Here is a 25,887-nt window from a genome sequence, read left to right on the forward strand (position 1 = left end):
GAGAGAGAGAGAGGGGGGCTAGGAAGAGGGGGGCTAGAGAAAGAGAGGGGGCTAGAGAAGGACAGGGGGCTAAAGAGAGAGAGGAGCTAGAGAAGGAGAGGGGTTAAAGAAGAAGAGGGGTTAAATAAGAAGAGGGGCTAAATAAGAAGAGGGGCTAAATAAGAAGAGGGCTAAATAAGAAGAGGGGTTAAAGAAGTAGAGGGGTTAAATAAGAAGAGGGGCTAAATAAGAAGAGGGGTTAAATAAGAAGAGGGGTTAAATAAGAAGAGGGGCTAAATAAGAAGAGGGGTTAAATAAGAAGAGGGGTTAAATAAGAAGAGGGGCTAAATAAGAAGAGGGGCTAAATAAGAAGAGGGGTTAAATAAGAAGAGAGGCTAAATAAGAAGAGGGGCTAAATAAGAAGAGAGGCTAAATAAGAAGAGGGGCTAAATAAGAAGAGGGGTTAAATAAGAAGAGAGGCTAAATAAGAAGAGGGGCTAAGTCCTGTTAGTATACCGGAGCCTATTCCCGAGTCTATGGGCCCTGATCGTGAGAACCGCCGTCCTGCCCCGGAGCGGTGCCACTACATTGTTCTGGGGTAAGCAGCGAGAAGGCAGGTGGGCGGGGCGGGCCACAATAGCAATCCGAGTTGTCAGGCAGCTCCAGGGGGATTCCGTGGATGTCATCCACTAAAGACTACAATTCATATATATACAGTGTATAATGAATGCCAGAGCGAGAAGCGACTGTATACAGTGTATGATAAATGTCGAACTTCGTAGAGCAATTACAAAGATAAGAATCTGTAGTCACAAACTGAATATAGAAGCCGGAAGATATTCTAAACTTTGATTCCCCGTGACCAGAGGTTTTGTCCATTCTGCCCAAATGAGATCGAAGACGAACGTCACTTTGTTATGGATTGTTCTCGATATGATGATAAACGCACAGAGCTGTTCACATTACTTTCCACTTGCTCTAAAGACTTTGCTACTCTCTGTTCGATAGATAAATTCAAGTACATTCTGGGAGGCGATAATCCACATTGTGTACAAGTAGGCAAATATATCCACGATTGCTTATACCGTAGAACCAATAGTGTAAATGACATGCTAGACCCTTTATGTTGATGTATCCATACCTATAGATATCCATATATATGTGTTTAGTTGTACTGTAAGTAGTTGTTATACATGTAGACCTTACGAAAGTCGCTGTACTTTTGTCGTGTCAATAAAGATTGTTGTCAGAGCAGGAAGCGACTGTATACAGTGTATAATAAACGCCGGAGCGAACTACTTTCCGGATGGTACCCAGGCTAATAAAGACTACAGTTCTAGTGCAAGAGTACGGGTAAAACTATCGCCCATGGTCAGAGAAAAAATGTGCGTCTGGGGGTCACAAATGCTGTCGTAAGGATGGTACAGTCTTGGTACATTAAAGACATGATGCGTAACAAAGCACATAATCAAAGAAAAACAAAAACAGTTTGATAAAAGTAAACAGTGCCTAAGACCGATATTCATTCAATCTCTACTACTGGATAAGTGTCGGATATTACTTCTGGACGTTTCCAGTGACATCCGTTACTCTTCTTCAGCGTCACTAGAATGAGCTAGGAGAAAAAATATTTGTTTAATTGGACGGTAAAACAGTTGAAGGTTACGCAGGGTGCTAGTTCATGCTAGGGACGATGAAGAAGGGCGCTGAATGTCACTCGAAACGTTCTGAAGTAATCTCCGTATCTTACCCAGTTGTAGAGATTGAATAATCTTTAAAAAACAAACAAGGACAAACAAACAGGCCTTGAACCTTTTGAGGTACGTATCTATGCCTTTAAAACCAGTCACTGGTGAAAGGATATTGTGGTATTACCAAAACAAACAAGGCTTCTGACAGTTAACTCTAACACTGGTGGCAACGGTGAGGTCTTCCCATGCTCGGCCCTGAGGCAAACACCCTCCATGTAAACTGTCAGCCAATTGTAAAACGTTAAAAACGTACTTCTGATCAGCCTTGACAATTATTAATAATGGCCACGTCACGCTGCAAATTGAGGACATGTGTCGAACACAATTCACTTATTCAGCTATCCTATCACGGACAATTTGATGTAGATCATTCTAGATACTGACTAAGTCGGGTTTGTCGTACTTGTTAGAAATCTTGCGGCTAAAAGAACCGCACGAATGGAATGACCTACTACAGCATCAGGTACTATTAGTATTTCCCAGAAGCCGTATAACGGCGGATATGTCCTAAAGGAGTAATTACTGGAATTATCCCCGAACCAGCTGTTTCGGCGCTGCTAATTTACCGGTGTCATAGTTGTCAAAACTCTGACTCTACGATAGAAATGACAGCTTGTAATGTGACCCCGATTGTTGTGGATGTTTAGAGGTCACGCGTGCTTTGCCCTTGAGGTCACATTAAGAAGCAGGGCAGGAGACAGGTGTGTTTAAGAAGGAATGCCTGCCGATTCCGCCAGACAAGATACAGTCTCTGATTACGAGAGCGTTACGTCATCGAATATTTGTACAATTTGACCGTAAAAACAATTTTAAGTTTGTGTTTGAACTTCAAACCCCAAAACGCTGTGGATGGATTGTAATTTGTGGTAACCGTCCTTTAGTCTTTGATATAATGAAGATTACTTTTGATTTGGTACCGCTGAGAGCTTTCTTTAGCACTGCAATAGAAATTCGGGATTTTGTTTCTTCCTTTGGACGTGATGTTTCTAATGACAGTCTTTGGATTCGGGAAAATGTGGTGTTGGTTTAGGCCCCCTACACGGTTTGTTTTGGCACTGCAGGAGTGTTTTTGTTGGAGACGCATTTCAAACAGAAGGGTTCACTAGATTTTCATGAATATTAGCTGGTACCTGGTTGAAACTACACCGTAACACAATAACACGCAAAATGTCGATGTAATCCGTATTTACGTCAAATAGCAATTACTCAAGCATCTGGATATGATTTTGGAAACGTTCAGACGTTTCAGATTACATCCCTTATCTTTCGTCAGTGACACTGCCTTCTGACCTTCATCGACGTAACCCGTATTTCTTTTCCTTTGAACTCCAGAGGGGCGCTGCTTTCCGCAGATGTGGACAAGGTCAAGGACATGGTTTCAACATGGCCGCACAAGGTGCTCGACTTCCGGAACGTCTACGGCCAATCAGGGATCAGCCCGCTGCAGAACGGTCACGTGGGCAAGGACCAATCGGAGGAGGTCGAGGTGTTCCCCAAGCGGCCAATCGAATATAGCAACCCGGTGGTGTCGTGGTCACGTGACGTGACGAAGGCAGTTGTTGAAGGTCTGACAACGAAGACCAACTCTGGGTTCCAAGCAGTTTGTATGCAGAATGTCTTGCCAGGTATGAATTCGAAAACTGAAAAAACAAAAACATCTCAAAAAGTGCATGGATTTTATCAATTTTTTATTTCTCCATTTTAGGCTGTCATGTACGAAATTTCATGTTTAGTCCTCTAGCAGATTACTTCTACAAAAATGTTCCGGAAAGCTTTTCCTTGCCATTGAAAATTGAAGTTGAATACTAGTAGTTCAAAGATTTGTTTACATACAGTGGCGTGCTAACTAGCTCATCATGATCAAACTCTTGTGTGCGATTTATTAGGGATTTTTATTCCCCTTTGTGTTTTTTTTGCGTCCAGATAAAGACATGACGAACGATTTCGCTACAGCCGCTCTGGGGGCTGAAAGCCAAGATTCCAAGATGGAAGGTTAGTACATGTTTTGTATTGTTAGTGTTGAAGCGCCATCTAGCGTCGCTGAATCAAATGCAAGGGAGCGAAGTTTCCTAATAACAGTACAAATTTAGCAAAAACATATTGCTATTGCTATGTTTATTCTTACTCAAGCACATTCATATTATGGTGACCAGCCCCTCGAGTTCTGTCCTGCTACTTGCTACATTATGAGATCGAACTCCACGGGGTGTCCGTTACTTTACTACTACCAATTACCACAAGGGTGGCGGCCGCCTGGTCCATGTCACTGACCTCACTAGTTTGGAGAACAAGAAAAAGAGACGGAGCAAAAAACAGTTTCCCTTCGGATTGCACCGACTGTATAGTTCATATCGCACCGATAACGTTAGTATGGTTCATTTTGTACTGATGAAGGTGACAGATAGTCGCCGAAACGTCGACGGAAGAATTAATAGAAGGTTGTGTAACGAAGAAGACTTTGTTCAATTGATCTACCAACCTGATGAAATTATTTACGGCGGTTTACCTTCCGTGTAGTTATGTATAACATGAGAGGCATAAAACTGACGTCACTCCCATACTAGATTCGTGGCATGAAGTTGGTTACTCACATAGACTTTGTCATACAAACAAACAAATGAAAAACAACAACAAATAAACGCCTTTCTTTCCTCAGGCACGCTTGACGTGTACATGAACGTGTGGCTGAAGTGGGGGTACAGTAACAGCGAGAAGCTGACCAAGGCTCTGGCGGGCGGGCGGGGCGGGGCGGCCCGTATGCGGCTGCACGCCAGCTCGGCGGTGGTGCATCGGGCTCACCGCTGTTACAAGTTCGTGGGAGAACTCATTAACACTCTGGACCCGGAGGTATCTACACCGGACTTTCCGCTTCTGGTTTTCTTCTTTAGTGTCAAACTCATTTCCATTCGCTGTCAGATGCCACCAAAATCGCACTTTTTGAAGACGTTTTAACTGACTTTCCGACTGAATTATTACATGAAAAATGTCTCATTCTAGTCACGAGGAAAAATCGTTAGAAAATCATACAAAATCAATCGCATTTCTGTTAAACTTTAATAGTTTTTACTGAGCGTATGCATTTTAAACTGTACCTATGTATCTTCTTTCATTTTACGACTTTCAAAATTTGAAACTACGTAGATTCCAACCTATCCTGGATGCCAGGGTGTTTCCAGGGCCTACCCAGGCCAACTAAAGTCAGACCGACCCTGATCGTAACAATAGATATGATTGAAATCGGACTGGTGGTCTGGAATCCAGGTTAATTTTTCCAACCAGCGCCCTAAAACTCCGCTCGGTTCGAATAGAGAGGAGTTTCTAGGAAGCTGATTCAGCGCTGCCTAGATTCACAAAGCGTTGTGTATCTATCAGCTAACCTTTTACCATTGTCATTCTTTACTTCGTGAACAAGGTCACAACAGGCTTCGAAGTGTACGAGAACGAGGCTGACCTTGAGGAAAAGTTCAAGGACATCGTCAAGCTGAAGAACTTGACCTCCCTGACCTTGGCTGGATGTCTTCCCGAGGGAACGTCCCCGGAATATTTACAGGTGTGTTAGCTACGCCTCCTTGCGTACGTGGCAAAATCTGCAGTCGATTCCTACAGACGCTTCTTTCACAGTCTACTGAAGTATGAACGCTGTATGTTTGCCCGTAACGATGTGGCACTGAATAAAAGGAAAATATCTTAATCAGAAACATTGGGGAACCAAACCCTCCCAGGCAAAAGTAATAAACAGCTAAATCCCAAGTTTTATACCTTTATGATCATATGATAATCATTATGTGCTATAAAAAAAGTGTTTTCGTCTTCCATCACTTCAAGCGTGGCGCCAAACCCAGCTAATTTAGATTTCAAGCCAAACTTAGGCAGTGAGTTAGTAGTTGAAATACTGAAGTACCCGATTGTCTCGCATTATTTTCTCATACTGAATTAATTATTTTACTTGCAATTCAACTCTATTTATGATAAACTTGTGATTGATAATTCTGTGCCGGTTCCTTGTAGACGCTTGTGTCCTCCATGACGTTATTAAAGAAGACCTTTATTGAACCTTTTTGATAAAAGTTTATGCCTGTTTCCTCCAGACGCTGGTGTCATCCATGCCGAACCTGCGGCGGCTGGACGTGCGGAGGAACCCGCTGACCGGCTGGTTCGCCGAGCTGCTGGGCACCGCCTCCCCGCTGCAGTACCTCAACATCGCGCAGTGCGGCGTCAGCCAGGTACCGCTATTTAAATCGCAAGTCCTGTGTAGACTCTACCAGGCTTCGTGGATCGGTGGTCTAATTGTAGAAATTGGACAAATAGAATCTGTAGTACGCTAGGGGAGTTAGCCGGCCAGAAGAGTACGTTTCCTCACCACGAAGTGAGGATAATGACTCTACCGATCCACGGAGCCTGGTAGGGGCTAAGTGCTGTGTACTACTGTAGTCTTGTTACTATGTTAAGCCATGTGGTTTTGACGTGTATTGGTTGCAAAACTACTTGCTTGAAAAGTAAGATATTCAGAAAATCTGGGGTAAGGATAGGAAAAGCATCAACCAAATCGTACTTTGAGTCGTATGTTGGCCGTTGGAAAAGTGTTTCCCTTGACATTTTCCGTCGCTCAGATCTACGCATATTCATAGACTTACAGGGCTCTAATAACCTTCCTCAAACAGACTGTTGAAAACTTTTGTTATCTTTGGCAAATCCTGACAGTTTTTTTCGTCTCCCCTACAGGTCGACCTGTATTTCATTGCTTACTCTAACCTTCGTCAGGCATACTTTTGATCTTTTGAGCACTTTTCTTCTTTTTTGGGGGGCAAATTCCAACGAATGTCTTGTGTTCCCTTCACAGATCGACCTGTACTTCCTGGCCAACTCCCATCACATCGGGCAGCTGGAGGAGCTGGACCTCTCCGGAACGGACCTCACCGGACTCCTGGATGACGTCACACAGCTCCTCCTGCAGGCATCCGGGAACCTGAAGTGGCTGGGCACGGCGGAGTGCAACCTCGGCGCGCATGCGCAGACGGTCCTGGAGCTGCTGGAAAAGTTGCCATATTTGGAAGAATGGGACCTGAACGATAACGAGTTCACCGAGGAGGACGTGTGCAAAATTGTGGAGGCGTGTGCAAAGGTGCCGGGTTTCCACTTCTTGAAGATCACTCCGCCGGCGACGGTAAATAGTGCGGACCCTAAAGAGGGGTCAAAGGAGGTCAGGCGGTTTGACGGACTGGTGAAGGCCGCGCTGAGGAGAGCATGCGCAGACGAGGACCGTAAGATGAGATGTTTGGTGACGTATAAACTACCGGAGTACAAGGACGAACCGCCGACCTTGATATGAAGACTTGGTGTAAAGTGTTCGATATTTTGATACCATTTATAGCGATGTATAAAGCACGTCAAAGCAAAGTCTATCTGCCTGGATGAACTGGATGTCAAATTCACCTTAAATGATAGCTAATAAATCATTAAGACGGGTATAGCATACATATTTACAGAAGTTTGAGATGTTAAACGTCCTTGTTATGTTACGGTACTGAAAGAAACTTATACTAAATTTATATTCGCCTGCGTAGCAGCCGACCGATGATGATGATGATGATGTTATGTGCCCCAAATCGTGCCAGTCATTTTTGGCCGCATCTTTGAAGTATAAAACAACCAACGACAAGTTTCATTTTCAGATACATATAGATACGGATAGCTTTTTCATATTTGACATTTTTGCGTATCAAATCGAGACAGATACATTTGTATTATGCAATATATGCGTAACTTGTTTGTACTATATCATACTTTGTATGTATCTTTGTTTCCTTTGAACTATAAGTTAGTATTTGATAAGTTTTGACGACAGATATGATCCACATTTCGATCATTAGCTCGTTACTGTTTGTACATTGTAATAATTACTATTTAGTAATTTTCCGATTGCCTTATACATGTAAAGTTTGTGGACTTCCTTTGAGTTTGACCCCACGTACTCCATTCGTTGACTCGGATAACGAAATAAACAAGCACATCTTTAGTTTATTCATAAGTATCAGACGATGTTTCACGACTATCACAATTTCTGCTAGTACTGACCTGTGCTAGTAGTGAGCGAACTCAGTTACGCGTATCTGTCTCAGATGGCTTTCGTTATTAAAAGGTGGCCTTGCTTACATGATTCTCGACAGCCAATGATGGAACGTTTGTTTTGCCAAATATCCCCGGGGGACAATATGAGTTAGTAAGAGCAAGGTGATTAAAAAAAAAAAAAATCTTTCTTTAACCTCCTTGGTAAGAGTTGATAGAGAAATGTTTCGGGTTAAAGATGTACAATAAAGTGTGTGCGCTGTGTGCTGCGGATCGGTTGTCCATTGTCCTGTAGCTATAGATTCACATCCCGACCTAAACTCTAAGCAGATCCTACGTACAGTGACATAAGATAGTATCTTGACCTGGCCAATTGGAAGGGAGTATGGCCGACGAAGGAGTCTCATTACCTAATGGACGGTGGCTAATGGACTTGGCTGTACTATCTGTTACAAAGATACGACGATGATGCACCTTAGGATCTGCTTTGAGATTTGCTACGGAGTCGGTTCTGGACGTGCGGTACTGTATATAGACTTATTATAGTGCAGTGGTAAGGCCATTCCCCCTCTGGACTGTGATTTCAGATCCCGCCCACTGTTGCCACCTCACACATGACATGTACGCTGCTGTTGTCCAGTGTTCACTGTATAACGGAAATCATCTACGGTGATTTCCCCGGTACAATGAACCTGTAAATACTTTAACGTTACATAATTTCAATTTCAACATCGCCCGATATATATACACATAAACTGATGTAACAGCACATGCACATACGTTCGTCAAAATCATCGCACACTTAACGTTACCACTGAGAGTGAATATGGTGAATACTCGTATGCGCCGAACTACCCCAAAAGCAGGGAGTTTGCTCATAAACTGCAATTTCAATAGAAGTCGACAGGAGCCGATGACAAACCTAGTCATGGAAAAGGCGTCTTTGCTCACACTAAGTATCCGTGACAAACAAGCAGACAAACAAACATTTGTTGAACGCAATTTTTGTTATTAAAGAGGTTATTGAAAAGTCTCACCAAGTCATTGTTGCAAGGTAGATCGATATATCATAAACATTTTTCTATTTCACTTCTGCGATGATACTTTTGTCGCAATCCAGGTCGCAATCACAATAGTTGAACTTATTGACAGTAATGGCGGGTCTTTTAATCGTTACCATGGCAACTATTCAAACGTCGTGTGATCACCGTCTGTCACTGTTTTCCTCTCGTGTTGACCAGGTGAGAACAGGTAGCACAAAACCAACACCCATTGTCCTGATACCTCTGACGGCGGCACGCTTCAATGGGCTATCAATAGGTGTATGTAGCTTTGCCGGGTAACGTCTTAACCCCCACAATTGTAGAATCTTATTAAAGTAACTAGCTCTACTTTTTGCTGACAACTAAACCAAATTTATACAATATGTTTCATGTCTATTTTTGTATTGATCATGACAGAAATGTTATGTGTTTTAAGTGAAGTACTGCAGATAAGAATTGATTTGCAGCTGATAGTAGGGGGTGAGGCGGTTTGCTGGAACAGCATGAGAAGTTTTGTTATGAGAGTACCGCTACACGAGCGGCGAGGAGCGGGAACCGGTTGGGGACAAAACGATGGGAAATAAGTCTTAGATCTGAGACTCAAGACGCAAAGGGACATCCTTGGAGGTAAGGTGTCGTTGCTAAGGATCTTGTGAGCAACGTCTGTGCGAATCTGAGTGAATTGCGTGGTTGTTTGAGCTTTTTTAGCGACTTGTTGTTACGTGTTGTGAGCTAGCGTGTAATACGAACCCTAGTCGGGACGCCGTGAGGGTGTGTATGAGAGAATATACGATCGGTTTAAAGTTACAACTTTAACTTTTTCGATCGTGCCTTCCTAAAATACATCAGAAACATATTTGTGAACAATATGGAAACTCTTAGAACGACAGAGAAGAAACAAAATGTCTAACATTTGGGTGTGAAATTTGGTTGTGGTCCTTGAAAGGGTATCGTGAAAACCCCATGAATGGTCCCATAACATGGAGGCAAAAAAGTCAAGAAAAGCAGATCAGACGACGTTTTTTTAGTCGTGAGTTTTTCTTTCTTATTGTTGGTCCGATCGATCTTGGTCACCTCAGATGTTTTAGAGTGTGCATTTTCCTTCATTACAGTGCCGGCGAAAAATGTGATTTTTAAATTTCTGTGGTGAAAAGAAGTTGGAAAGTTGTAAATTTTTTTACGAGGGGGAGGGGGGTTGGTTGTCAGGTCTCAGAACTTGCAACAACATCAAAATAATTTATTTGTGTTTCCAACGTGTTACCTCCATAAAGGGCCTAACATACTTACCACAGATTAAGCCATAGTGGCATAGATGTTGCTCGTTGATGCTCGCTGAAATAGCATGCCTTACGAGTTTTGATTAGAAATAAATAATTCAGGGATTTTAACAATAGTTCCAGGAAATATGGAGTTCTGAGGTGGGCAAAATGTGTAAAATATGTTGGTGTGTTCTTGTCTGATAAAAACAAATTATGTGAGGAGGTTGCTCAGGGAATTATCATGAAGAAAAAACAACAACACAGAAAGTAAGTCATATTGATAATTGTTATGTCATACAGTATATGCAAGAAAACATGGTTATGGTATAGGTTACATGGTACATGTATAACATCAGCATTGCAACATTTCTACTTACTTCACATAATAACTTGTTACGTTGTTAACGGGAGGTGCCCCAACACGGTACGCTTTTTCTTGCGCTCAAACTCATGGCGCTCCATCGCTAGTTGCCTGAGAGTGGTCAAATTTTGATGACTGAATTTTTTACACATAGATTTGAACAACATACTTGAATAAGAAATGCATTCATGTGGTTCATGAACCTTTCGCGCTGCATGTTACAAGCGGCAAACACTGTGAGACAATTTCGTGTATGTAACCTTCCAATTTTGTGCTACGCTGGACAGTGTGCCTAACTCGGTACGCTTTTTTTTACATTTTGCTCTCTTCAGAAGTAAGTGGTAAATTTAAGTACACAGAAAAAAATTAATAATATGATATTTTAGCTTTCTTTTGACAGTAAAATCGTGACTGTATGTACTTCTTGTCTCACATGAAGAAGGCTGTACCTAGAACAATCCAGCTCATGTTTTTACGGGCAATGGGCTGAATGCACTGATTGTGAATGCCCGACTAAAAAAAACATTACGAAAAAAAAACACCGCTAACATCAACAAAACTCGGTCTGATTATATGAAAATATCATCTACATCTCTCTATCAAGTCTTATTTTCATAGACAGCACGAATCATTTGTTGCAGTCAAATAAATCTTTGGAGCGTACTCTAGTCTGTCACCTTCACGGCCACACTCCCTTGGGAGTACAATGGTGGCAATGTTTATGTCGCTTCCTTTTGGTTGCTTTTCTACTCAACAGACATTTGAAGACCCATATTCATAGTGTTTTATGGAGCTTTATTTATGTGTATCATGGCAGTTGTGTGACTGCTTGGAAGAGTTCTTATAGTTAGCAACACGAGCCGCCAATACGCAGAGGCCGGTGACCGCAGTGATTCAGCACTGTCAACATTACTGTTAGAATTCTGTTTTTTTAAAAACATGAAGTAAATATGTTAAAGTATACTTGGAATGCAAATTAAAGCTGTGTGCATGGACTTGGTTTATTTACCTTTGTAATCAGCATAGTCAGTGGCAACAAACACGGTGTACTTATGGATAATAAGATCAGCAAAAAATCCGTTCCGTCTTACGACGGGGACCGTCTTAGGGCGGCCCCCGTTAGTAGCATTTTTAAACAACAGAATATTGTATACAGTTATGCATTTGACAGTGTTGAATAATTTGTGTCGCCAAACATTTTTTAATACATGTCACTCTAGCAATGTCTGGCCTAACAATAATTAGTGGTTCGAAAATGAGGGCATTATGGACAGATGGGTTCGATTGGGACACAAATTGTCAAATACTGTTACACTAAGTGATCAGTTCTGAGTAGTACCAAGTGTGCAATGATAAGCAATATCTGTCAGAGGTATTAGGGTCTAGAATTGCACATAAGGCATAGCCAATAATTTTTCTGGTTCTTGGTCTAAAATGATAAACAAGAAGAAATTAAAGTTTTAAGCCATTCCCTCCTTTTGAGCCTATAACTACTGCAACTATTACTAGCAATGCTAGTCTAGCATTTATCTTAATCTATAAAACACAAGTCTTCAGTTTTCCACTTGGTAGAACCAATTTAAACTCGCGTACATATGTTTGGGTCAACTGACACAAATAACAAAGGAAAAGCAATGTGTCTGCATCCCTGCCCAAAGCTCCCTCATACTAGGGAACCCTGGCTTTACGTCACCATCTGAAATTAGGAACACAATCCTTTACAACATTTGGGGGCTGGGGCTGACCTGGGATTAAACACCGCAAAACCAATCCACAGAATTTGATCCATAAAATGTTATGGCCAAATAAAATGGCGACACACTAGTCCTCATTGCATGTCCCAACAACCAAGAAACTGAGTTACTTTTGCCGAAAAGTGAATGCCTCTCATTGCATTAGGATTAGAGTGTGAATGGGCTGATATGCATGCTCAGTGCAAACACATTCCTGATTACCCATTTGTACCTGCGTGATAACAAAATGCACAGCTAGCGGTAATTTCCTGAAGTGGCCTGTTTGTGTTGAGTGCTTTGCCTCCAAGGTCATTTACATAATTGCACACTCTGTTGGGTTTGTACATGGTTTGTATGTTGGGTAGGGGGAACCAGATATATCCATACACTGATACAGATGTACAAATGTATTGAACTGCTCAGTAACCTCGGAAATATCTATATATGTGTATACAGGGCTCGAAATACTTTTTTCTGACTACCTGCACTGGTGCAGGTAACACTGAAAATTACCTGCACCAGACAAATTTTACCTGCACCACTCTAAAGTTATGAAGTATGGATCATACTAAAATTGTTCAGGAACCATTGCTATTTCATCTTCTATACTTTATAGGTGGTAACAGTCAATGCAGCTAAGAACAATCCACATACACTTACATCATATGACATCAATGTATAAAACCCAGTACATGGACCAGTGCAGGTTAGGTGCAGGTAGACATCAGAAATACCTACACAGCTCCAATTTTACCTGCACTAACCTGCATATGCAGGTAGTAATTCGAGCCCTGGTATATAAAGTGCCTCTGTTAGTCAATATTGAGAAATGACCATGGCAAAAACCTAATGAAAAGGGAGAATTACTTATAAATATTAAAAGAAACTGTATTTGTTTTCTCTGAGTCTGAAGCCCTTGACTAGTTTGAGGTGCATCGGTTCTATTTACTATAATTTAGTGTTCAGATGTATCACTTTTGTTGTGGGCAACCTTTATGCAAATTATGCAACTACATAGTAACATGTATATTCTTACTAGAATTTGTATTTTACACTTACAATTTCACATTTACAGTAGTGTACAGTACAGTTAAGTTACATTTCAATTAATATCAACTTTCATCATTGTAGAAACACAAAATGGATGTAGTATGTCATAGCAAAGCTCAAACTGCCATCATGCCAGAACTATCCCCTATGTTTGGTTTGGTTTGTTCTTTATATCACGCTGTATTTGCTCCTACTAAGATGTTCGAAGTGTGTCGGGATATGTGATGCCCCTGGTATGTTTGGGTTCACATTCCAATATCCTGACCCAACTTCCCCTAATTCTAAGCCCGCTCCTCTCAGACACACACCAAACCGTAACGGGAACAATTTAGACTCACCTGGCCCGTGTGAAACACCTGTCTATCACCTGTCCACTCACCTGTTCACTTTGTATTCTTTATCCCATACCATGGTTTCCTTATTCAAATTAGGTCACATGTATTTAGTGGGTTCACAAAAAGTCTTTTCAGTAGGTTTTACACAACACTGGTGTTAAAAACATGCCCTTGACTGCGACTGCAAGAGTGAATATTTGAAATTTTTCTGGAGTGAGTTTGTTACCAAGAGTACACACAATGTAGGTGTAAAGCTGTCACTCTTTTGTCAATCTTCCAAGATCAGTTTGTACAAGAAAGTTGCACTGTACGTGGCTGATGTTTTTCAGGTTTGTAGTTTTTCACTTTGAGAGCAAAAAATTATTTATTTATTTTTATTATTAATTTATAGTATTTATATACTGTAAGTGTGCATGGCCCTTTTATCTTTGGACAACAACGAGCGTTTAAACCTTGCGCTCTTTCAAACTTTGCATATTTACTTAAGCCATTGGAAGTATATGTATACAGACACTGCAGATTAAACGATGCAAGAGTTAATTCAACTCACCCTGATCTTGGAATATTCGTTATTTAATTAAACAAGTTCAGGTTCACATGAGAGTCCTTCAATGCCCCATTTAGAAACACTGCCCTTAACAGTGGCTGCCTGAGTGAATAATTGAAATTTTTCTGGAGTGAGGTGGTTGCCCGGTAGACACAGACTGAGTATATACACATGTCTACATGTGCATGTAAAGGTAACAGCAGGGCTCGAAATACCACCTGCATATGCAGGTTAGTGCAGGTAAAATTGGAGCTGTGCAGGTATTTCTGGTGTCTACCTACACCTTACCTGCACTGGTGCATGTACTGGGTTTTATACATAAAAATCCTATATAGGTGTATGTGCATTGTTATTAGCTGCATTGACTGTTACGACCTATAAAGTATAAAAGAAAAAATAGCAATGTTTCCTGAACAGTTTTGGTATGATCCATACTTCCAAAATTCAGAGTGGTGCAGGTAAAATTTGTCTGGTGCAGGTAATGGTAAATGTTTCCTGCACCAGTGCAAGTATGCAAAAAAAAAAGTATTTCGAGCCCTGGAGTATATATACACATGTCTACGTGTGCATGTGTACCGTATATTCTCGAATAAAGTACGCACCCCAATTAAAGTACGCACCCCTGATTTTGGACAAGTCTTAGACAGATCTTTGGGACTGAAAGGTAAAATGGAAAAACTCAAATAAAGTACGCACCCCTTCTCCACCAGTTTTGAACAGACCTTTAACTAAATAAATTAGAATTTATGATGTTTTCCCCAGGTCATTTTGCATAAAATAACCTGGGTTTACACTGTCATTGTCTCTATAAACTTGTGAATTGCCTGCTGCAAATTATAAAAATCACTGAGAACTGGTAGAAGAAATCAGGCAAAACCAGTTGTACAAGTCAAAGTCACTAACTCAAAAGGATTGTATGCAAATGCCACTGTTAATATGTAAATCATGTTAAGACAATTTCTTTGTTTCATGTTTAGACAACTTCAAGACAACAACAATGTGTATGTTTTGAAACATTACTAGAAGTGTAGCTCCACCTTGCTTTATTTTAGGCTTTTCTTACCATTTATCTGTGCAGTAACCTCAAATAAAGTACGCACCCCAACTTTGGCAACAACTTGTACCACCTTTTCAATTTTGAAAAGTTAAAAAAGTGCGTACTTTATTCGAGAATATACGGTAATACAGGAAAATAACAATACAAGTCAGGTTCTTCATTTCTGTGCTCTATTGACATTGTGACTGCTGAAAGCTTTTGTGGGCTAAATCTGTATTAAATTCTGAAGTGGCTTTCTTATTGTGGAGATCTTTTTTTAATTTCTACAAAAACTATATTCCCTTGGTTGGACGTCTGCCAAAATGGCAACAGAAAGTAACCACATTCTATTTTTACCTTTCCTAGGTTCTGTAACTTGATATTGTAAATATTCCAAAGGGAAAAATGTTTTAGAAAACTCGACCTAATCCAAAAGGGGCTCAGAGTTCCTTGACCTAGTCCAAAAGCAGGTACAAATGTATATGTGTACAGTATCTGTAACTGTGTCTTAGTTCCCTTACAGTTACAATTGGCAAACACCTGTCTTTAAGTAAACATGTCACTGAAAAGAATCAAAGCTTTCCAAAGAAACTGTGTCAATCTAACCAGGCCTGCCCAACCAGGATTTCAACTTCTGTACTTGCAACTTTTGGGTTAACTTTGTGTTTCATTTTTTAACCCTTTCCATGCTAAGGTAACCCATTTGTACCAAATCTGTATTGGTCACACTCTTAGGCAGCAAGGAGAAGGATATGTGTGTTCAGTAAGAATCTTTTCTTCTTTTTCACAGTTCCAAAACCCTCGCATTCTTTAACAGTTTAAATGCAATTATAAGTCGAAGTAAGCAATGTGTTGAATGACAGTTATAAACTCCAACATCAAATACAGTTAATCTAAAAACTAGAGTAAAGTTAACCAGAGTTCATTATTCTGAACTTTTGACTCTATAATTAACATCTAGGTGTATCAATATTCCATCCTACAAGGCTACTACCCAGTACTGTGTACACAACTGAGGTAACTCAGCAAACAGCAAGTTTACCCCGTGTTTGGTTTGCGATAAGTGTTCAAAGGAAGGGGACTTTGTACTTGTGAGGGTTTTTCTGTTGAAAGATGTTCAGATAAAACCATAACAAAGGTGCAGTGGCTGTTTCCTGGTTACATTGAGCATGAGTTAGAAAAGCAGTCAGTAAAACCATTACACAGTGTACTTATACTTGAGGAATCAGATCTTGGAGGTCGCCTTCTTCTTTCTGTAAATACAAAAAGGTTCTGCGTTCTGTAAATGTTTTGGCCAGTTTCAACAACCTGTTTGCTGCCTTCTTCAGTGCAAAGCAGACTAATGTCTTGCTGTCAAAGCATAGAAAATTAAGGCATGTTACAATACTCTTCACTTATAAGACATCGTGCCTGGCTAAGTATGTATCATCAGCAACTGCAAACTATTTTGGCTAGAACTTATAGGAGAACCTGGGAGTACTTTTGTTGAAGAAAGAAAGAAAGAAAGAAAACACTTCAAAATTGGTGAATACAAAAGAAATGTCAAGCATTGCAGATGTTTCTTCTCTCTTTCTTCCAGCCAACACACACAGAGTAAATGTCACGGAGCAAACTTCCCAGTCCCAGTTCCAGACGTGTAAATTTGCTTGTGTGTTCTTGTACAAATATTGTGGCTGTCTGCTCCTATTGTCAAGGGTTTTTAATTAGATGTTAATGAGTTTGTGATGGGGCTGGCTGAGGCTGGAGTTGGCTGTTTGGGCAGCTGTGGAGGATGCTCAAAGGGAACAAGGAGTTCTTCAACATACCTGAGGAACAATATACGGAGGGGGTCTATGTACATATATATGTCACAGTAGAGATCATGATCCAGTAGAATCACTGATTCTCCTAGTAGAGATCGTGATCAGGATCTGGCTGGTGTGTTACGCCGAACGGCGGTTATACCGGCTATATAGAAACAGATACAGATCTCTCCTAGGACCAACTCCGATCGCGATCTCTCCTAGGAGAATCGGTGATTCTACTGGATCGTGATCTCTACTGTGACATATACACCTATATGTACCTACATATTGTGAGGAACTGACTGTCATTCTGTATGTCAGGTATTTACAAATAAGTCACATGCAGTTAAAGTACTGATATATTCCAACATCCAATACTTCTCTGTAGGTTTCACATACATGTGCAGGGCTCAAAATATTTTCGTTTCTGCACATAAAAATATCATGCCATGGCTTCATTTTTTCAGGTTGCTGATCGCTAGTGATTTCGGCAGCCTCAAAATCAAAATCATTTATGCAAATAGCAGGTGTGCAAGTCCTAATATACAGGGTTATACATGTTAAGTGCACTTCAAAAAGAAATTGTGTTTCAGAGTAAAAATTCCATTTCTTTTGTATTATGCCACTCCTAAAACCAAAACTGCAAAAGCATGAAAATATCAAGTTTTAGCGAAAGCTGATAGGAGGCATTTCTTTCCAGGCCAAGGAATGCTTGCAAAACCTTAAGATAATGATAACTTTTTAGCTATTCTTTGAACAGTCAGATTATATAACAGAAAATCAAACTTATAGCTTGTACAAGTCCAGCTCACTTCCTGATTCTGGACTAGTCTATTCTGTAAGAGGGGTGAACAGGATGTTCCTGTCCAACAATAGATTCTGGCTGGCCTTGTTAGTTCAGGTCACTTCACACCTTTGTTGCCTTGGGAGTTATAGTTTAAGTGCTGTGTTACACCCATTGCTGAATGCTAACATGTACAAATACAGCTGTCTGTAGGGGAGGAAGCATTAACAACTGTGGAAGGGTGGCATCACTGGCATGTATAGGGGAAAACCATCAAAACATGGTGGAGGACAATCTTACTCCTTGGTATCATTGTAAATGTGCATATTTCTGTCAATATTGTTTTTGGCTTGAAGACTCTCAATTTTTTTGGTTCTTGAAAACAAAAACAAAAACAAATTATGATTTAAGACAGTTTGAACTTTTTGAAAATTGTATTTTTTGTAGTTATATGTTCATCTTTGCATTGTATTTTTCATGGAATCCAAAGGGAAAATATATATTTGATAAGTTTTTTTGGTCTAATACAGGATACAAGAAAAGATCTGGTGCTTTTGACAGTGTAGAACTCATCATCACCATCACCCAGACGGTAACTATGACAACAGTATAGTAACCATGGCAACAGCAACCGTGCCCAGAAGACCGGCAGGTCATAGCCAGAATGGTAGCATGGGGCGCCGGAAGGAACATTCCTCCCACCGTAGCAGTTACCCCCCGCGGAATGTCAGCGGGTCCAGAAGTCCCATGTACCTGCCGTCATCGCCGGGAGAAGACGACGTCTTCACGTTTCCAGACACCGCGAGCTCGCGCAGCGCCCACAGCAGGAGTGAGACATCCCTCCTAAGGAAGCCTATCAACCACCAAGGACCCTTAAGACACAGCCAGGGCTCCTTGAGACCCACCCAAGGTGTCTTGAAGTTTGCCCAACAGCCTGCGCACCTCAGTAAGGGTCCTTACGAGTCCTGGAGCACCTTAAGGACCGCCCAAGGAGCTGGCACCAACAGCGTTTCTTCGTCTGTTCCTCCGAGTTCTATCACCTACCCAACCTCCTCCAAGACGTCTCAAGTCTCTCAAGACTACGCCAGAAGGGATGCTCCAAACTTTGTGTCAAATAAGGTAATAAGTACATTGTGTTACATTGTGTACAAATAGATTTTAGAAGATATAAACTAATAAAGGGAAGCAATTTTTTTCAGCTTACATCTCTTCCAACTCTCCCTGTTCTATGGGTTGCGTTTTGATAATGTCCAGTCAACTTCATAAGAATAACTATTGATTGTGTAAACTTTGAAATTGTCTTTTTAATCATTTTACGCTTGTCGAGAAATAACCTTTTCAAGGAGATACTTTTAGATTAATTAGTTTTAGTAGTTGTTGATCTTGGATTGAAGTATAGTTTTGTCTAGAGAATCTTTTGGTTTCACGTGTACAACAATCACCTTTTGAAGGAGATAGTTTTAGAAGTGTTAGATTGAGTTTACTCAAGTGTTTTTGATAGATCTTGGATTGAAGTATAGTTTTGTCCAGAGAATCTTTTGGTTTCTAATGTGCAACAATCTCTTTCTCCTCAGTACCATGACCCCAGGAGTCCAAGAAGACCTGTCACCCGATCCCAGTCTCCTCCTGCTCCCAGATCCATCTCAAGTTCAACCAGGCGCTCCCCCAGCCCCAAGGCTCTGTCCAACTCCGGAAGGAGCTCCTCGAGTCCCAAGGAGAACTCCAACTCCCTAAGACACGCGTCTCAGAATGCTGTGGGAAGAAAGAGCCCAGCGCCCGCCAACGTTAATACTGCTGACAGAAAGGCTGCTGAAAAAGGATGTAAGTACTAGCACTACTACCGTAAAGGCAGAATTGTTTGCGGCCGTTTTATGTTCGCAGTTTTCATGGTGGCCTACCTACGTACCTACCTAGTCCCTTGACCTCCAGGTCGTTGGGGGGACATGGTAGCCATGAAGATCGAGAGTTGTCTCCATGTCCGTCTTTCCCTAGCCAGGGTTATTCTCTCCTGTAGGTGGCCACTTCATGGTTGCCACTTCACCGTTAATTTAAAACCACCGCAAACATTTTTCTATTATAGTACAATGTATGAGACTACAGTCTATGGCTGTGTTTCTAGTCATAGACAGAATGTTGATTTTTCAGTTCAGCATTTTTTAAAAATCTGATAAACAAACAAGTGATATTATGGTGAGCCTAGCTTGCAGATTATTGTATCTATATCTTCAGTGATCTAATTTCTTACCTTACTAGTTCTGTGAAACAAGTTTAATTCAAGTTATAGCTTGAAATGTTACTTTGTTGACATGTACACATGCTGACTGTTACTATCTCCCTTCTCCCGCAGTGCCTAAGATGCCGGCATCTGCTGTGGAAGTTGTCCTGAGAAAGAGAATCTGTTTCTTGTCAGGTGGGTGTCTCAAGAAGTTGTTGCTTTGCTTGTTTTGATGGTGTAACCATTTAAGAATTCTGGTGACACAGTACACCAGCGCATCATCATATACACCAGATTTTAAAAGAGATAGTCTGTAGTCTGGGCTCAGCCTCTAGAAGAAATTTGATTGTTGTGGTGGACAAAGATTCCACACTGTTTGTCCAAATAATCAAGAAGCTCAGACATGAAGTTGATAAAGATTATATATTCGTAAGCTTAAAATGAGAGAATAAAATGTAAACCCAGAGACACATCTGGTCTGTAGACACATATAGAGTTGGTATTTTTTTGTTTCAAACTGTGTCAGCAGTTTCTGTACAGATGATGTAAGTATAACTGGTCTGTTTTCCCTGTTCAGGAGGCCGTGACAAGAGACGAGGCCCCATCATCACATTCCCCACCCACCCCAAACCTGTGGACTTTTCTCCTGAGGAGATCGGCTTAAATGTGGCATTTCTAGCCTCGGTACCCAGGTATGTGGCAATGATACCCACAACTGCAACATTGTAGCATTTTGTAGCTTTCGTAGATAGTTGTATATTTAATGATTCTGACAACTGCAAGATTTTAGCATTTTGTTGTCGTAGAATCTATTAGCTGTTTATGTAACAATGATACTGACAATTGCAGCATTGTAGTATTGTAGAAATGTTGCTTTGGTGTCCTACCAAAGCAGCACTAGCTAGTTATATATCAATGTTATTGACATAATGCTACATTGTAGTATTGTGAGAGTGCAGTATTGCAAAGATGAACTTAAAGTATATTGCATTGTTCAGTTCAAGTGTGAAAGTTCAAGTTTACTAAAAATAATTCTGTATCAGTACCCAAAGTATGTGGCAATTTTAATTTGCTGCGTGAAACATCACATTGTAGCTTTGTGCAAATGTTACCTGTTTCTCAATTGTTCACCGGCTTGTGGCAAGGTTGTTCACAGATGCAATATTGTGGCAACATATCATAAATGTTGCACCTCGGAGTGATTTTGTTGAACCTGGAATTGCTCTCCTCCCCAGCCCTGAATCCAGATCCCGTGGTTTTTCTGTTATCATTGATGTGAGAGCTCCTACATGGAGAGCCAACAAGAGCCTGGTCAAAGTGTTGCAGGTAAGACTGATGTTTCTGTGATCATCGATGTGAGAGCTCCTACATAGAGAGCCAACAAGAGCCTGGTCAAAGTGTTGCAGGTAAGACTGATGTTTCTGTGATCATCGATGTGAGAGCTCCGACATGGAGAGCTAACAAGAGCCTGGTCAAAGTGTTGCAGGTAAGACTTATGTTTCTGTGATCATCAATGTGAGAGCTCCGACATGGAGAGCCAACAAGAGTCTGGTCAAAGTGTTACAGGTAAGACTGATGTTTCTGTTATCATCGATGTGAGAGCTCCGACATGGAGAGCCAACAAGAGTCTGGTCAAAGTGTTACGGGTAAGACTTATGTTTCTGTGATCATCGATGTGAGAGCTCCGACATGGAGAGCCAACAAGAGCCTGGTCAAAGTGTTACAGGTAAGACTTGTGTTTCTGTGATCATCGATGTGAGAGCTCCGACATGGAGAGCCAACAAGAGCCTGGTCAAAGTGTTACAGGTAAGACTTATGTTTCTGTTATCATCGATGTGAGAGCTCCGACATGGAGAGCCAACAAGAGCCTGGTCAAAGTGTTACAGGTAAGACTTATGTTTCTGTTATCATCGATGTGAGAGCTCCGACATGGAGAGCCAACAAGAGCCTGGTCAAAGTGTTGCAGGTAAGACTTATGTTATAACGTCATTTCGACAAGTGGTACAATCCTGGGCACATTAACCAACTTTTCATAAATTGCTAAATATAGAATACAACACGGTGTATTCAGTATCACCCGAGGTACCAGCCTGACCGCGGGTGGTCATTTTGGTGCCCTCGAACAAAAAGTCTTGCAACAGCTATGTTCCAATGTCCGAATCAGGTATTCGAATTGCCAACCGTGCCGCACTCGGCCCGCTCAAAATGGTTCGATTTACTCGAAGAAAGCCTGTATGATACGCCTTTCGAACCTGTGCGATACGGAAGTTATAGCTCGGTCTGGAACACCCGTGTCGAACGTTTTCGCGTCACAGGTATGACATAAAGAGCCCTAGAACCATGATGTCCCACCTGGACCATAGAACAACATACCTTAAAATGATCGGTAGACATCACTCTACCATTCTATGGTAGTGAACTAAATAAGTACTGGGTGGGCTACAAAACGACATTTTAGGCCTCTTCTGAGAATCTCCTCTTCATACTGTCTTTATGTAGATGTGGTCACATGTAGAGGTTTAACATGCTCATATTCTTGCTATAGATTTTCACATTGCAGATCATATGAAAATTTGAGCTTTGTATTAATCAGTATTTTTGTTTCATATTTTTTCTCAGCAAACTCTGGGACGTCAGCTGGCCCAGGTCATCATTGTGAAACCCGATACCTTCTGGGACAAGCAGAAGACCAGCTTCCGTTACCGTAACGACAAGGCTGAAGGTGGTTATGAGGTTTGTAGCAGACAAAATCAAGATTTCGCGTTTTGAAGAACTGGATCATTAAGAAACATCGTTTACGGGAAATAAGTAGTATTAGTCATTCTCAGTTGTCAAACTTCTGCACACATAAGAACTCAGCACACTTATCTAGAAGAGTAGGGGTATCCCAGTATGGAACTAAATATAGAACTTAAGAACGAAAAATATGTTTTTATGAAAATTAGCTGATGGCATTTGTAGGAATTTTTGTAAATCATAGATTTGGGAAGGAAACTTCATGCTCCCAGTTAAAGACATACTTAGCAGTCTTGAGAATATTTCTTCTCTCCTCTCATCAAATATTCACTTCCCCCCTCTAGACCATAATGGTAACAGCCTCCAAGATATTCCAGTATGTGGACCAGGACCAGCTCACTAAGGACCTGGGGGGGACACTGCCATACGACCACGATGACTGGGTGCAAAAAAGACTGGTGAGTCCAGTATTTACATATATTTTGTTGCTTCTGTTGCTGAATGCTGAGTGCTAAGAAGAGAAACCAGCATGCACCATAGTTTTTGGTGTGACTTGGCCAAGGATCAAACTCACGACCTACCAAATGCAAGACAAACACTCTACCCACTCAGCCATTGCACATTTTAAAAAAGAAATTATTTACTTAAGTTTCACCTCAAAACAAGGCTCATGGAGTCACTCAATCATGTTGGGTTACAGTACTGGATTCTGAAGAAAGATGTTTGTTTACCCTTGACTTAAAAGGTTTCAGATTGTACCCCACGGGGAAGCAAGTCCGTGGAAGCTTATTCCATAACGATGTAGTTCTAGGAAAGAAGCTCTCAGCGTTTTCCTCCTTAACCCACCTCTTAGGGATGCTTTGCTTCCCTGTAAATGTAAACTTTTGTGCACTTTTGTGTTAACTTTTTCCTAAATCTTTGCAGGACATGGAGAAATTTGCCATTGTTAACTTTATTTAAACCTTTCCTCCAACGCCATCACACATCAGACATGGTTAACTTTATCTAAACCTTTGCAGGACATGAAGAAGTTTGCTTGTGACTCAGCGGAGATGTGCCAACAGTTAGACCAGCTGGAGCACGCCGTGAACACCCAGCTCCTGTCCGACACCATCGTTATGGAACATCAGACATCGTTAACTAATTACAGTAATTACAGTGTTTAAACCTTTCCAGGACATGGAGAAGTTTGCACGTGACTCAGCGGAGATGTGCCAGCAGTTGGACCAGCTAGAACACGCCGTGAACACCCAGCTCCTGTCCGACACCATCGCCATCGGAGACAGGTTCATCTTCCAGTACAACCACTTCCGCAGGAAGGCTCGAACGGTCGCCGTGGAAACCATCAATTTTGGTGAGAAAATGTTTATTTCTAAAGAACAGTTGCCGTGGAAACCCTAAATTTTGGTGAGAAAATGTTAATTTTTAAAGAACAGTTGTCATGGAAACCATCAATTTTGGTGAGAAATAATTTTTAAAGAACAGTTGCCATGGAAATGGTGTGGCGGAGGCGGGGTCTCTCTCCCAGTTCAAAACTGAGCTGGGGAGGACCCTGCTGCATTGAGCCACCCCCCACACGTCTTGTATATATGTAAATATGTGTTCTATTAACCCACTAAATTCACCTGTCCTGTCTTTTGCACACAGAAAATCAGTTTGTTTTCATTTCCCCTAGCATTTTTCCTTTATTTTCCCATGTCTATTTGTACTGGTCACTTGTATTGTAATTTACCCATGCGTAGTCTGCCAATAATCTCAAAAATTGAGGCTAGGCAGTACGAAAGAAGAAGAAGAAGAAACCATCAATTTTAGTCAGAAACTGATAATTTTTAAAGAACAGTTGCTGTGGAAACCATCAATGTTGGTGAGAAACTGTTTATTATTAAATAACAGTTGCCGTAAAAACCATCAATTTTGGTGAGAAACTGTTCATTTTTATAGCGACTGACACTGGCTCATTCTTGTAGATAAAAGTTATGAAGACATGACTTAAAGATTTGAAAATAAGCCTACACGGTTACCATGGAAACCATCAATTTTGGTGAGAAACTGTTGTGAGCTTCCTCGCACCCCTACCTCTAACTTTCCTTGTTGGTTTCAGAACAATCAGGGCTATCATTACTAGAATTTCTACCCCCATCCTTGTGGATTCTGAAGTACTTGTACCAATATAGTTCACTAGTCAAGTCAAACTCTCTACTGCCTAGCCCCATAACCAAACAAGTTGGATAAAATTGTATTGGACATTGGACAGAACTTTTCCCTTGCCTGAAACTTAGATAACATTTTTCCATGTATTTTCACTAACTTGGAATTATTTTATTATTGGCTCTATTTTTCTGTGTTGACCAATGCTTGATGCCATGACTGTGAAAAGTAATAAGTCCATCAAAATCTCACTCATGGAAAAATCTTACTTGCATGATTGGGCTAGTGAGGTAGGACATTTGCTCAATCAGCACTTTTCCTTGGCCAGGACAAAGACCCTAGTGGACTTGTCCAACCTTGCAAATTTGGGTCCAAACAGAAAATTTTAGTCACACGTTTTTGTGCTCGTGTCCCCCAGGAAAAGAGCTGCTGGCAGACCTACAGAAGTTCATCGAGTCGGGTTTCGCCTCAGACTACAGCAAGCACACAGAGGACACTGTGGTTGCCGTGGCAACGGTGAAGAAGCAGCTTTCCGCGGTGGAGGGTCGGGAGAACAAGCTGCTGGAGCTTCTGGAGGAACAGATTCGGGAGGAGGTATACGGGATGCAACTGTCTTCACTGGAGAAGGGGGCCAAGGAGGTGTGTGTGTGTTTGTGTGTGTGTGTGTGTGTGGGGGGGGGGGGGGTGAGTGTAGGGGGGGTGTATAGGTGTATGGGATATAGCTGTCAAATATGGGGTGAAAGTCAGTAGATGACAGATTCAATGTGATCTGTTAAGCTTACTGTAGTGTGCTTCTAAAAGTGAATTACAAAATGACAGAGTTTGAGACAAACTCTGTATACTCTACCCTAAGATATGTGAGAGTTTTGCTGTATATCTGAGCAGGTTGTAGAGTGGTCCAGGCCAGCAGATGCTAGGCTCTAACCACCGTATCTTACAGAAGCTGACGTGTTTACATGTTTGCTCTGGTTGTTTGTTTGTTTGTTGTTTGTAAACAGTTTGCTGTATTTGTTACCAGGTTGTAGAATGGATCCTTGGTACAGGACAGCAAATGTTAGGC

At 41.2% G+C, this 25,887-nt stretch overlaps 2 protein-coding genes across 3 annotated transcripts in view; both read left to right on the plus strand.

The window, feature by feature from the left end:
- The window catches only part of LOC118405879, a 28,506-nt gene extending 20,783 nt beyond the window's left edge, over nt 1-7,723 (plus strand). For both annotated transcript variants that reach the window (XM_035805696.1, XM_035805697.1), the window contains exons 3-8: nt 3,063-3,355; nt 3,654-3,722; nt 4,387-4,577; nt 5,143-5,280; nt 5,819-5,953; nt 6,571-7,723. In XM_035805696.1, the coding sequence (XP_035661589.1) occupies nt 3,063-3,355; nt 3,654-3,722; nt 4,387-4,577; nt 5,143-5,280; nt 5,819-5,953; nt 6,571-7,059 (1,315 nt within the window). In that variant the 3' untranslated portion in view covers nt 7,060-7,723. The remainder of the gene's footprint in view (nt 1-3,062; nt 3,356-3,653; nt 3,723-4,386; nt 4,578-5,142; nt 5,281-5,818; nt 5,954-6,570) is intronic.
- A 2,078-nt stretch (nt 7,724-9,801) lies between these two features.
- LOC118405510 (SEC14 domain and spectrin repeat-containing protein 1-B-like) overlaps nt 9,802-25,887 on the plus strand; it is a gene marked incomplete at its 3' end in the record, with an annotated part of 56,230 nt that continues 40,144 nt past the window's right edge. The window contains 10 exon segments of the mRNA XM_035805013.1: nt 9,802-9,869; nt 18,259-18,847; nt 19,303-19,549; nt 20,076-20,138; nt 20,521-20,635; nt 21,179-21,269; nt 22,563-22,676; nt 23,024-23,137; nt 23,856-24,033; nt 25,246-25,466. Coding sequence (XP_035660906.1) covers nt 18,347-18,847; nt 19,303-19,549; nt 20,076-20,138; nt 20,521-20,635; nt 21,179-21,269; nt 22,563-22,676; nt 23,024-23,137; nt 23,856-24,033; nt 25,246-25,466 — 1,644 coding nt within the window.

This window comes from Branchiostoma floridae, chromosome 18 (genome assembly GCF_000003815.2).
Source record: "Branchiostoma floridae strain S238N-H82 chromosome 18, Bfl_VNyyK, whole genome shotgun sequence".
Classification (NCBI taxonomy): domain Eukaryota; kingdom Metazoa; phylum Chordata; class Leptocardii; order Amphioxiformes; family Branchiostomatidae; genus Branchiostoma; species Branchiostoma floridae.